At 40.5% G+C, this 11,906-nt stretch overlaps 1 protein-coding gene across 2 annotated transcripts in view; it reads right to left on the bottom strand.

Annotated features, from left to right (window-relative positions):
• Window positions 1-182: 182 nt before the first annotated feature.
• LOC102016298 (serine/threonine-protein phosphatase 2A regulatory subunit B'' subunit gamma-like) overlaps window positions 183-11,906 on the bottom strand; it is a 19,169-nt gene continuing 7,445 nt past the window's right edge. The window contains exon 2 of one of the 2 annotated variants that reach the window (XR_001234551.1): window positions 183-556. Coding sequence is in view for 1 of the 2 variants with exons in the window: in XM_013515604.1 (XP_013371058.1) it covers window positions 9,862-11,026 (1,165 nt within the window). In the remaining variant the exon portion in view is untranslated. Of the gene's footprint in view, window positions 557-9,861; window positions 11,027-11,906 lie in introns of those variants that run through there. The other variant, XM_013515604.1, reaches the window with a different exon arrangement.

Raw genomic sequence — 11,906 nt, 5'->3', positions numbered from 1 at the left:
CCTTTTGGATTTTTGAGACAAGGTTTTGCAATGTAGTTCAGGCTGGCCTTGATGTCACTATGTAGCCCAGGCTGACCTTCGACTTGTGGTGATCTGTGGGCAGCAGCTGAAGCTAGAGATTGATCAAGAACACAGCACCTGAGGCAAGTCACATGAATAAACTACTTTAGTCTCAAGAACACAGAGCCTGAGGGAAGTCACATGAATAAGTTATTCCAGTCTCAAGAAGACATGCCTGAGGCAAGTCACATGAATAAGCTACCATAGTCTCAAGAACACAGCACACCTGAGACAAGCCATGTGGATAAGCTATTAGGCAGACAGGTTTCATGTGATATTCAACCTCCCAAGTGTATAAATAAACATGCTGCAGCCATTGGAGCTCACTCGTTCTCTTCCTCCTTCTTCCTTCCTTTCTTCCCATCAGGAGAGAGGGCTCCGTACAGCTTCAGTTTTCTGTACTCTGACGCCTGTCCTTTTTTCTCCATCCTGTCACCATTCTCACCCTGGGAATGAGAGCGGCGCAGGATGCAGCATTTGGCGCCTGAACACGGACCTAAGGAGTGTGGAAATGAATCGGATAGCAGGTAAGAGGAGATGTCTAGCTGTGTGCACTCAAGACAGAAACAGGCTTAAGAGAAGCCAAAGAGAGATATAGGTTTAAGATAAACCAAAGAGAGAAAGATGTATTGATTTTATCAAGTGTCAAACATGAGGCAAGTAGGTTGTCAAGAACAATAGATGTATACACATCCCCATTGTATTATGGATTCCTGTATTTACTGTTCTATGTGGACCTGGATCAGGGAGTGTCTCAATACTCATGACCACAGAGGATTCCGCCTGAAGCACTATTTTAAAACTGGGACCTGAGTGGAAAAGGAATGGTGGAGCAACAGCCCCACCAATGGATCTTGAGCCCTCTAGCTTCGCTCAGTGAGATAGGGAACAGTGGGAGGCAAGAAAGACCTTTCCCCTCTAGAAGAGTGTTTTGCTGCAGCTTCAGTTTCACAGCTGCCCAAGGTAAAACTGATAACATTAACTAACTGTGTCACAAGTGGCAGCTTCTGCCTCTTCAGCTCAGAGAAACTTTGCTATGTCACAGGTCGAAACTTCCGCCTCTCAAGGAGGAGAATCATCCTCTCTTTCTCTCTTGCAGTTGGCATTAAAAGAAGCCAAATGGGCAGGGGAGTCCCTGGAGGGATTTCAGCATATCTATCCTGTTGCTAAACTCCAAATCCCTAATAACCTGGGACAGGTCAGATGTCTTCATGAAGCCATATCTTTTCAGACCCTAAAAGAATTAAAACCACTACCTATGGCACCACGGCCCTTTTACCTTAGGTTTAATAGAGCTTATAGGACAACAAGTTAAGACCCTAAGTGATTAGAAAGGAAAAACTAACCATGTTTAAGTCTGGAGGATTATTTATTGTGGAAGGAAAACTTTTGAATTGTATGCAGATCAGGCACTATGCAATGCTGCTCACAGCACAGCCATTACAAAAGATACATTAATTGGAAAAGGTGCCTTTATTGCCACAAATAATCAACTAATTTTTGAATTGCAAGTATATGAACAAATTAAAATAGCTGCCCCCCCAAAAGAGAAAACATACACATTTCACACCTTTGTGCTGGGGATATAGCTCAGTGGCACAGCTCCTACCTGACAAGTGTGAGGTCTTGAGTTTGATTTCTGGTTCAAAAAAAAAGAGAAAGAAAACATAAAATAGCTGCCATAAGGGCTTGGAGGGAACTTCCCTCAAAGGGTGAGATGTCCCTTAATCTGACTTCTATCTGCCAGAGTCCTGATGAACCTTTTCAGGATTTTGTGGCATACCTATTGCAGGCTAGTGAGAAGATTGTTAACAATTCAGAGGCTGGGGCTGGAGATTTAGCTCAGTGGCAAAGCGCCTGCCTGGCAAGAGCAAGGGCGTGAGTTCGGTTCCCGGTACCGGAGAAAAACCAAAAAAAAAAAAAAAAACTTCAGAGGCTAACAAATTAATTATTAAACAATTGGCCTTTGAACATGCAAATAAATGGTGTAAAGGGGCATTATGAGCCCATAAAAAATGGGCTACATTGTCTGAGATGATTCAGATTTGTGCAGACCTTGGCCACTTATACATTCACGGGGCTGCCGTGGCAGCAGTTATTACACAGGCTATTCACCCACAGTTTAGAGAAAAAGACCCGGGTGTGGTGGCACAAGCCTGTAATCCCAGCACTTGGGAGGCTGAGGCAGGAGGATTGTTGTGAGTTCAAGACTAGCCTGGGCTACAAAGTGAGCTCAAGGCCAGCCTGAACTGCGTAGCGAGACCCAGTCTCAAAAAAAAAAAAAAAACAAAAAAAAAAAAGAGGAAAAGAAACAAGGTTACCAGTTTCAGCTGCAGAAGCAGGGGACATTTTGCCCAAAGTTGCTCTGCTGCACCAGTAAGGGCAACACAGCCATTATTCATCTCTTCAATAAAACTTCCTAGTATCTGTACAAGGTGTAGATGAGGGTATCATTGAGCAAATGAGTGTAGATCCAAAGCTGATGTGGAAGGCTGACCTATTCTGGGAAGCTTCCAGCGGGGCCTGCCCTGGCCCACCAAACAGCGGGGGCACTTTCCCTAAATCTTCACCAGCCCTCCCCTCCACTGCCAAGCACATTTCTCACCTCCAGCAGGCAACAAAAGACACCAGAGACTTAGACCTCAGTCCCTCCTCCAGATTTATACTAATTCCTGAAATGGGACCCCAGCCTATTGATACTGGAGTCTGTGGACCTTTGCCTCAAGGAACAGTAGGACTCCTAGGCCAGAGCAGTCTCACCTTAAAATGTCTCCAGGTTTTGCCTGGTGTCAATAACACTGATTATATAGGGGAAATCAAAGTTATGGTTCAAACTACTCAACACACTGTTCAAGTCACCCCAGACTATTGTATCACTCAATTGGTCATTCTTCCTTTGACAAAAATTGGAAAATCTATAAATAAAGAAAGAGGATCCAGAGGTTTGGGGCCTTTGGATGCTTATTGGGTTCAACAGATTAAATAGGATTGTCCCAAGATGAAATTGGTTATTGAAGGAAAAAACATTCTAACAGCTTTTAGACACAGGTGCAGCCATTTCACTTATTGCCCAACACCATTGGCCTATGGCATAGCCCCTGGATATAGGAACTACAGATCTACAGGGGACTGACAGTGCTTCTCACTCTAGTAGAAGTGCTAATTTGTTAACTTGGAGGGATGCAGAAGGCCACACTGGACATTTTTCACCTTATGTCCTCCCCCATATATCATTTGGAGGTCATGGTGTATTACAGGATTTGGGGGCATATTTGGCAAGTCCAGTCTTTTTGGTGACTCATCAGATGTTACAACAAGGTTTCCTTCCCACTCAAGGGCATGGTAAAAACAAGCAGGGAAAGAGAGAACCTCTTCCAGTTATCCCTAAGAAAGACCATTTTGGCATAGGCAACTCATTTTCACGAAAGGCCTTGATTTCTTCTCCAATCCCACAGATGGCATGCAAGGTAACTTGGATACCCAATAACTCTGTTTGGATCAATCAATGGCCCCTCATTTAGAAGAAGCTTACCACAGCTCATACACTGGTTAATGAACAGATGATGGTGGGACACTTAGAATCCTCCAACAGCCCTTAGAATACTCTAATTTTCAGAATAAAAAAGAAGTCAGGAAGGCAGAGATTATTACAGGATTTGTGAGCTGTTAACCAAACCATGGAGCCTATGGGAGCACTTCAACCAGGATTACCCAGTCCTGTAGCTATCCCTTTACATTTTTCCCTCACAGTGACTGAGTTAAAAGACTTTTTTTTTTTTTTTTTTTTTTTTTAACAATCCGTCTCCATCCTCAAGATAAAAAATGTTTTGCCTTTAGGTTACCCTCCATTAACCATCAGGCCCCTATGTGCCATCTCCAGTGGTATTGTCTTCCATAAGGAATGCCAAATAATCCAACCCTATATCAAGAATTTGTAGCTGTAGCCATTTTATCAATCCATCAGGCTCATCCATATGCTTATCTTATTCTTACATGGATGATATTCTTCTAGCACATGAATTTTGTCCACATTGCACCAGATATTTATCAAACTGGATGATGCCCTTTATAATGCAAGCCTAGTGGTGGCCTCTGAAAAGGTGAAAACTAAGGCACCTTTTTCATATTTGGGTCACCTTATCCAACAGAGAAATATTGGGCCCCAAACTGTACAGACCCACGTTAATCATCTTGCAACCCTAACTGATTTTCAGACTCTACTTGGTAATATTGATAGGCTCCATTCAGCTCTTAAGCTAACAACTCATGATTTAACCCCTCTCCTTGACATTCTCAAGGGGAACCCGGCCCCCACCTCTCCAAGAGCACTTATTTCAGAGGCTAAAATTGCTTTTTTTTTTCTTTTCTTCTTCTTCTTTTTTTTTTTTTTTCATTTTTTTTCTGGTACCAGGAATTGAACTCATGACCTTGAGTTTGCCAGGCAGGTGCTGTGCCGCTGAGCTAAATCCCAGCCCCTAAAACTGCTTTCAACAAAGATAGTCTGGCTCTTTCTAATGCTCAGCTCTCTAGAGTTGACCCATCTTCTCCAATGTTTTAATTATTTTCTCAACTCAACATATGCCCACTGGGGTTCTTTGGCAGTCTCAGGGCCCTCTACAATGACTACATATACCACATGCTCCACATAAAACCATTGCTCTTTTTCATAATGTGGTGGCAGGACAGATCACACTTAGGTGGATGCGTGCTATTCAGCTTCTTGGACATGAGGTGCAAAATATTATTATTTCCTTTTCTTCTGTTCAACAACAGTGATTATGGCAGTTTTCACCCTCTTGGCAAACCACATAGCTAGCTTCCCTGGTGTTATTGATTTTCATTATCCTCCAGACAAATTAATTCAATTTGCTTCCCTTACACACTTTGTGGGAGGTGTCTCTGTTTTCACAGATGACTCCTATTTGAGCAGGGGAGATTATATTACAGCCTCCTCTTCCTGAATATAGGATACAGGTTTTTCTTGTGCACAAAAGACTGAATTGCAGGCTGTTATATGGGCGTTCAAGATCATTCATCCACTCAAATTAACCTTTTTTCAGACAGTGATTATATTTGCGATGTGGTGTGCCATGTTGAAACTGCCACCGTTCACACTAACCAGGAAGATATTTTTCATTTGTTTCATACTCTCCAGTTTGTCATTCAGTCACACCATGTCCCGTGTTTTATTGGCCATTTATGTTCTCATTCCCAATTGCCAGGGACTCTTACTAAGGGAAATGCTACTATAGATGGATTGCTGTCATTGTTGTTGTTGCTCCCTCAGATACCATTCAATAGCCTTCTGCCTCCCACGCCATCTTCCATCGGAACGCTTCAGCACTGCACAAACAGTTCCTTTGAACTAGAGACCAGGCTTGACAAATTGTTAGACAATGTTCCTCATGTGTAATACATCTTTCTTCACTCCCTATGGGAGTTAATCCTTGAGGATTATATCCAAATCATCTCTGGAAAATGAATGTCACTCATATTCCTGAGTTTGGCTGTCTATGCTGGATTCACTTTTCAGTGGATACTTCCTCAGGATTTAGTTTTGCTTCCTCCTGCACTGGTGAAGTGGCTAAACATGTCATAGCTCATTGCTTGCATGCCTTTAGTACCCTTGGCTGCCCAAGGGCACTTAAGACTGACAATTGCCCAGCTTATATGAGCACTGCCTTCCAAACATTTTGTGAAACTTTTCACATTTCCCTTACCGTGGGAATTCCTTACACTCCTCAAGGTCAAGGAATTGTTGAATGTGCTCCCTGCACTCAAAATTCAAATAAAAAAAAAACAAAAATTGGAATCCTTCCCTACAAAATTCACACCTCATAATAGACTTCACTTGGCATTATATACTATTAACTTAAAATCCTACTAGAGATGTCACTACAGCAGCAGAAAGACAATTCAATAAGGCAAAGGAAAAGAAGTTAGGAAGGGTTCTTTGGAAAGATCTTCATACTGGACAATGGAAAGGACCTAGTACAGTGCTAATTTGGGGTCAAGTGCATGCTTGTGTATTTACAGAGAATTCTGAACAGCCTATCTGGGTGCCAAAGCATACTGTTAGGCTATATCATGGACTCGGATCCAGAAGAGGAATTGGTTCCATCTCTCAAGAAGGTGATGCTCAGTCCTGTGTCAGTGATGCCTCAGAGACTTCTCCAAAGCCAACAGACAAAGATGAGGCTAGACCTGACCTTAGGTCAATTAAGGAAATTGACCCAGGATGCCCAAGACATGGTAACCAAAAATGAGAAAAGAAGATCTGAGTAGATGACAGAGTGTATAGAAACAACTGAGCTAGAGATTATGTGAAAGAAAGGGACCCAAAAATTGGCAGTATTATTAAAAGTAAATAAAATACAAAATTATACATTATTTGTAGATAAAAGGCTTTGTTTCTTCCAAATTTTCTTGTACAAGATCACTGCTAATTGACCTACAAAAACCTGACTAGTCTATTTATAATTACAAACTTCTAAAATTATAAAGAGTTATTACAATTTAATTTAGCCAAAAAATATATTTGAGTGCACTCAGATATTATAAGCAGATTGTTTATGTTGTTTGTCTGTTTGTCCTATCTGTGAACAGCTTCTACATTTGAGCTCAATAATTTTTTCCCTTTTATCTTTTTCTTTTCTGTTTTTGGGTCATTTGTTCATAATTTAATTTGGTTTATAGATTTAAAAGGCATGCTTCTACCTGGGTTACCAGCTGGTCAATATATCAAAATTGGTTTTCTCACAGGTCATCAGAAATTTGTTAAGGTAACTAGAAACCCTTTGGGCTTGGAAAATCATTGGTCAGAGCTCCCTTTGGTGAATAAAGGAGCATCTGCCTGGGAAAAATTATCCAGCCTGTGTTCACTAATAGGAAGCACCAATGATCTCCATAACCTTGTGGGAGACACCCCAATAAATGTTATTAAAAATATACTATTGTGATATGTTTATATGGGTCATTTAAAAAATTAAGTTTTCTAATAATGAAATAATAATGCTTTCTAATTTACAGATGCTTCAGTACAAAACTGAATTGAGAAAACACAAGTGTTCATATGGCTATGACAATTGATTGTTATTAATCTCAGGAGTATTAAATGTATTCAGGCCTCCAAATATACAGGTCTTCCAAAATGTAAAACAGGGATTGTTTATGGTGATAGAACTTATCTTTCTGATTCAGACATTGGCCTTTCCTTAGTGCTACAAATAATTGTAATAGGAGGTTCATGTCAAGCCAACATGAGGTTACCAGTTAGTAATTATAACAAAAACTTATATGATGTATATATTATATATTTGCTACTACACTTAGAGATGCCAAAACAGACAATGTCACAAATTTCTTCAGTGACATCTCATTTAAAGTCAACAAGCTAGGTAAAAGCTTCTTAAATATTAGACAGAGACGACTGATTAAAGAGCTATACTACGTCAAAAGGCAAATTTAAGTATGTGACAAAAATATCATCATGATTGTCATGCTACAATATTATGAATGGTTTTGATTTTAAATTTTCTGTGTAAAACTATATAACTGTTGCCTGTTGGCATTCTACAGAGATTCAACTATTAGAACATCCATAGTTTTTCGAAAATAACAGCTCTATTTTATGTTCTAAAGTGCTTGAAATTCAGATAAAATAGTAATATTGAGCTCATTGCCTTCATTACACAATGTCATTAACCTTCTCTTCAGGATGTTTAACAACTGAGGTATGGAGACCCAAAACTAGAAAGACAGATAGGTTAACAGGACAGCCAATATTTTGGTCACAGCCCTCAGAGGTCAATGAGGGCCCAGGATATGAGGGATCCTTTTCAGTGACATCCTGAAACTCTGATGGGTTATACAAACTCCTGATCAGGAGGTTGTAGGACTACAGAGGATAAAATCTATGGTATATAGTGTGCCTGAGGAGAGTCACTAGGAGATGGTTCCAAAATAAATTCTGAGGAAACTTAATTGACCTTGATAAATAACAAAATCGATTAATACAAGTCTCACCTTCATTTGGTCTTAAACATCTAGCAGAAAAATATAACCACAAGAGGCATAAAACAATTGTCAACTATACTAGTAACTGATCACTGTTCTGGGATAATGTACTTTATAGGATTAAATTGCTATATGCAGGGACTTAAAATCCTCGGACTGGGAATCTTTAGCCTAAATTGAACAAGTTCATCTAGAATGGAAAGGATTTAAGAAGGAGAATACAGCTCCTGCAACCTCAAATAACTACCCATCACTCATAACTATAAAGCAGAAAAGATGGATGTGGGGAGCAGCTGAAGCTGGAGATCGATCAAAGCTAGCCTCAAGAACATAGCACCTGGGGCAAGTCCCATGAATACACTACTCTAATCTCAAGAAGACAGTGCCTGAGGGAAGTCACATGGATAAGTTACTCCAGTCTCAAGAAGACAGCACACCTGAGACAAAGCCATGTGGATATGCTATTAGGCGGAGACATTTCACATGATATTCAACCTCCCAAGTATATAAATAAATGTGCTGCAGCCATTGGAGCTCTCTCCTTCTCCTCTTCCTCCTTCTTCCTTTCTTCCTTCCCATCAGAAGAGAGGGCTTCATACAGCCTCAGTTTTCTATATTCCAACTCTTGTCCTTCTTTATTCATCCTCTCACCATCCTCATCCTGGGAAGACTGAGAGCTGTGTGGGATGCAGCAGTGATCTTCCTGCCTCAGCCTCCTGAATGGGCCATCCCTAACCAGTATCAGCTTTAAAGTCTAAGTACCAAAAAGCTTTATCTAAATATCTAAATCAGATATAGGTAGGACTCAAGGTTTGATTCAACCTGAAGCAAAATTTCCACTTTGTCTTAGGTCCTTTTTGCTTAACAATTCTTTTTAAAATTTGTTTCTTTCTTTCTGCCTTTTACAATAAACAGTCAGTTGGAACTAAGCTATTACTTTCAAACTTTGCTTAGAAATCCCTTCACTTTGTGGCCAGGGATATAGCTCAGTGGCACAAGCGCCTGCCTGGCAAGTGCAAAGTTCTGAGTTCAATTCCCACTACCAAAAAAAGAAAAGAATCCCAACTAAATATCCAATTGCATGAAAAAGCCTTAGAATACAGTTCAGCCAAGTTCTTTGCCACTTGAACACAAGGATCATCTTTCCTCCATCGTCTTATAACATATTCCTCAGTTCTAAGACCTTACTAGAATGATCACTCCATATTCCTACTAATGTTTGTTGATGATTATTTGTGTATTTTCTTTTCTTTTTTTTGTTTTGTTTTGTTTTGTTTTTGAGACAAGGTCTCACTATGTACTTCAGGCTGACCCTTAACTCAGTATGTAGCCCAGTCTGGCCTTGAACTCACAGAGATCCTCCTGCCTCAGCCTCTTGAGTGTAGGGATTACAGACATGCAACACCACAAACAACTATTTGTGTATTTTCTAAAAAGATGGAAGTTTTTCTCCTAAAAGTCCTCTTAACTCCTAACCAGAACCATCACTCTTTCTTTCTTTGTTGTTTGGGACAAGGTCTTGCTGTGTATTCCACCCTTGAACTCACTATGTAGCCTCGAATTTGTGGTAATTCTCCTGACTCAGTCTCTCAAGTGCTGGGATGACAGGCATGTGCCACCATGCCTGGCAGAACCATCACTCTTTTTTTGTATGTGCGCCTACAGAACACATACATTCCATAGTCATATGAGGTGTTTTATTTAGACCATTTCTAAGGATTCTGCTTCAGAGGTTTCACTGCAGCATTCAAGCATCTTAATGAGCACAATCTAGTCTTTCAGAGATCATGTGTCATCAAAGTCAGCAGAGTTCTCATGGTCATTTGCTATAAGGGCTTCTCTCTTCTCGTAAGTCCAGAAACCATTCAGATCAATTAGAATGGTAGTAACTGTGTCTGCTTGGTTACTGTTGATTAAATCCTGGAGAGAAATTTTCAAGGGTTTTACAATGTCAAAAATTTCATCCTTAACATCTCGAAATGAAACAGGATCTTGTCCATGGATTTTCATTAGTTCCTGTATTGCCCTGAAGAAATAATGAAGGGAAAAGACATTCAGATATTCCTTGTTCTCAATATCAAGCAGTTTGAAGATGTACTGTAAAGCTGCAGGCTCCTTCCTATTTTCTAATGCAAGAACAAAGTTCAAGTAGGTCTTATAGTCCATTTCTCCATCGTAAGTGAGACACTCCTGGAAAACACGATCTAAGAAGACATTGGTCATAGTTGTCCCATAGCGGAAGAGCTCTTCTCTACTGAGCATGCCATTGTGATCTTTATCGAGATTCAAATACTGGCCATAAACTCTTAGGGCAGAAGGAGCAGAAAACCAGTTTGTCTCTTGACTCTCCTTGGACAGTTCCTCATCCCTTAGCTCCAGTAAATCATCCAGCAAACTATATGCTAAAATATCTTGAATTTCTATCTTCCCTGGTCTTAGAGGGTCCAAAAAGAAGAAGAACTTCCTAACTTCTGTACAAACATAAAAGGAGTAAAATGATTTTTCCAGCCCATCTAATTGTGGCAAAGTAGGAATAAGTTCCAGTATGTAGTTTTCTAAATCAGATTCCCGAAGGTATCCTTGTCCAGCAACATCATATAAAATGAGTCCTATTCTTGTTTGATGAAGCCAAACTTTTCGCATGACAGAGTTAAAGAACTGCATGATGGAAATTCTTCCATGTGAATCTGTATGAAGGAGTTTAGCAAAGACTTTTGTAGGGAAAAATTGTTTGCATTTTGGTCCGGCTTTTTGACCAACCCTCAGAATTTTTTCATAATTGATCCTTGATTCTTCTCCAGTCATAGGTGGTGTCTGGCATTTGTCCAGCAAAAACCATAAGTTCTGTAACTCTTCATTATCTAAGAGTTCTCTGCTTTTCCTTTGTAGAAAGACAGCTCTGGATTCCTCTCTTAATTTCTGTAACAAGACTTCATCGTCTGCTGGAAGCCTGTAATAAAACCAGGGAATCATCTTATAGAATGCATTTGTGTTTTTTCAATCTCCTTTCCATTCTCAGTAGTATTTGGTAAATAAATACATTTCTTCATCTTTTAATTCTTTTTCATTTTTTTCCTTGTTTGTATCTGTGTTGGGTATCACTAACCTCAGGCGAAGGACTTCTTTCTAGTCCATGACTGACTCCCGAGCGGCAGTGCCTTCATTTGCAGTTTCTTAGCCTCTCTGTCCTCTTACAGGCCTGACGACACAGCCAGACTCCTTCGGGGTCAAGAAGGCCACCCTGCTGCCATCTTGGACATGGGTGGAAGTCACAGCCAGCCCAATATCAAAGATCAGGACAAGGAAGCCTGCATTTTAATTTCTTCATTGTGGGCCTCTGGCGCATGTGCCAGAACCATCACTGATGGGTTTCTCACTTCACTGTAATTTCTGCCCAGTAGCTATAACACCCAAATATGGCGCTGGAGATCACGTGCTATGGCGCTGAACCAGTATGGCACTGAACCAGTACGGTGCCGAGCCAATATTGCGCTGGCCATTAGAGGTCATGTACTCAGCCCCACCTTTCTTCCTCTGAGTTAGATTATGACTTCCTACTTCCCTTTTTGTAATGCCCTGTTTCCTTTTCCCATGTTCCTGCCCAATCCTGGTCTGCCAGTCAGGCGGTCTGCCCCATAAATCCCGCCTCCAGCCTGGGCCTATTTAACCTTTGACCCTAGGCCAGGCTGTCAGAAGCTCCACATCTTTTCTTTCCTACTGTGGTCTTCTCTGTGTCCACAATAAAGACATTTTATTCTGCTTTACTTCTCTCTGCACTGGAAAAAGCCTATCAATCACTCTTTTTAAATTTTTTATTTATTTATTTATTC

This window comes from Chinchilla lanigera, unplaced genomic scaffold (assembly GCF_000276665.1).
Source record: "Chinchilla lanigera isolate Chin_1 unplaced genomic scaffold, ChiLan1.0 scaffold00029, whole genome shotgun sequence".
In the NCBI taxonomy this organism is placed as follows: Eukaryota; Metazoa; Chordata; class Mammalia; order Rodentia; family Chinchillidae; genus Chinchilla; species Chinchilla lanigera.
The sequence above is the reverse complement of the archived record's forward strand: the minus strand, read 5'-3'. Positions and strand labels throughout refer to the sequence as shown.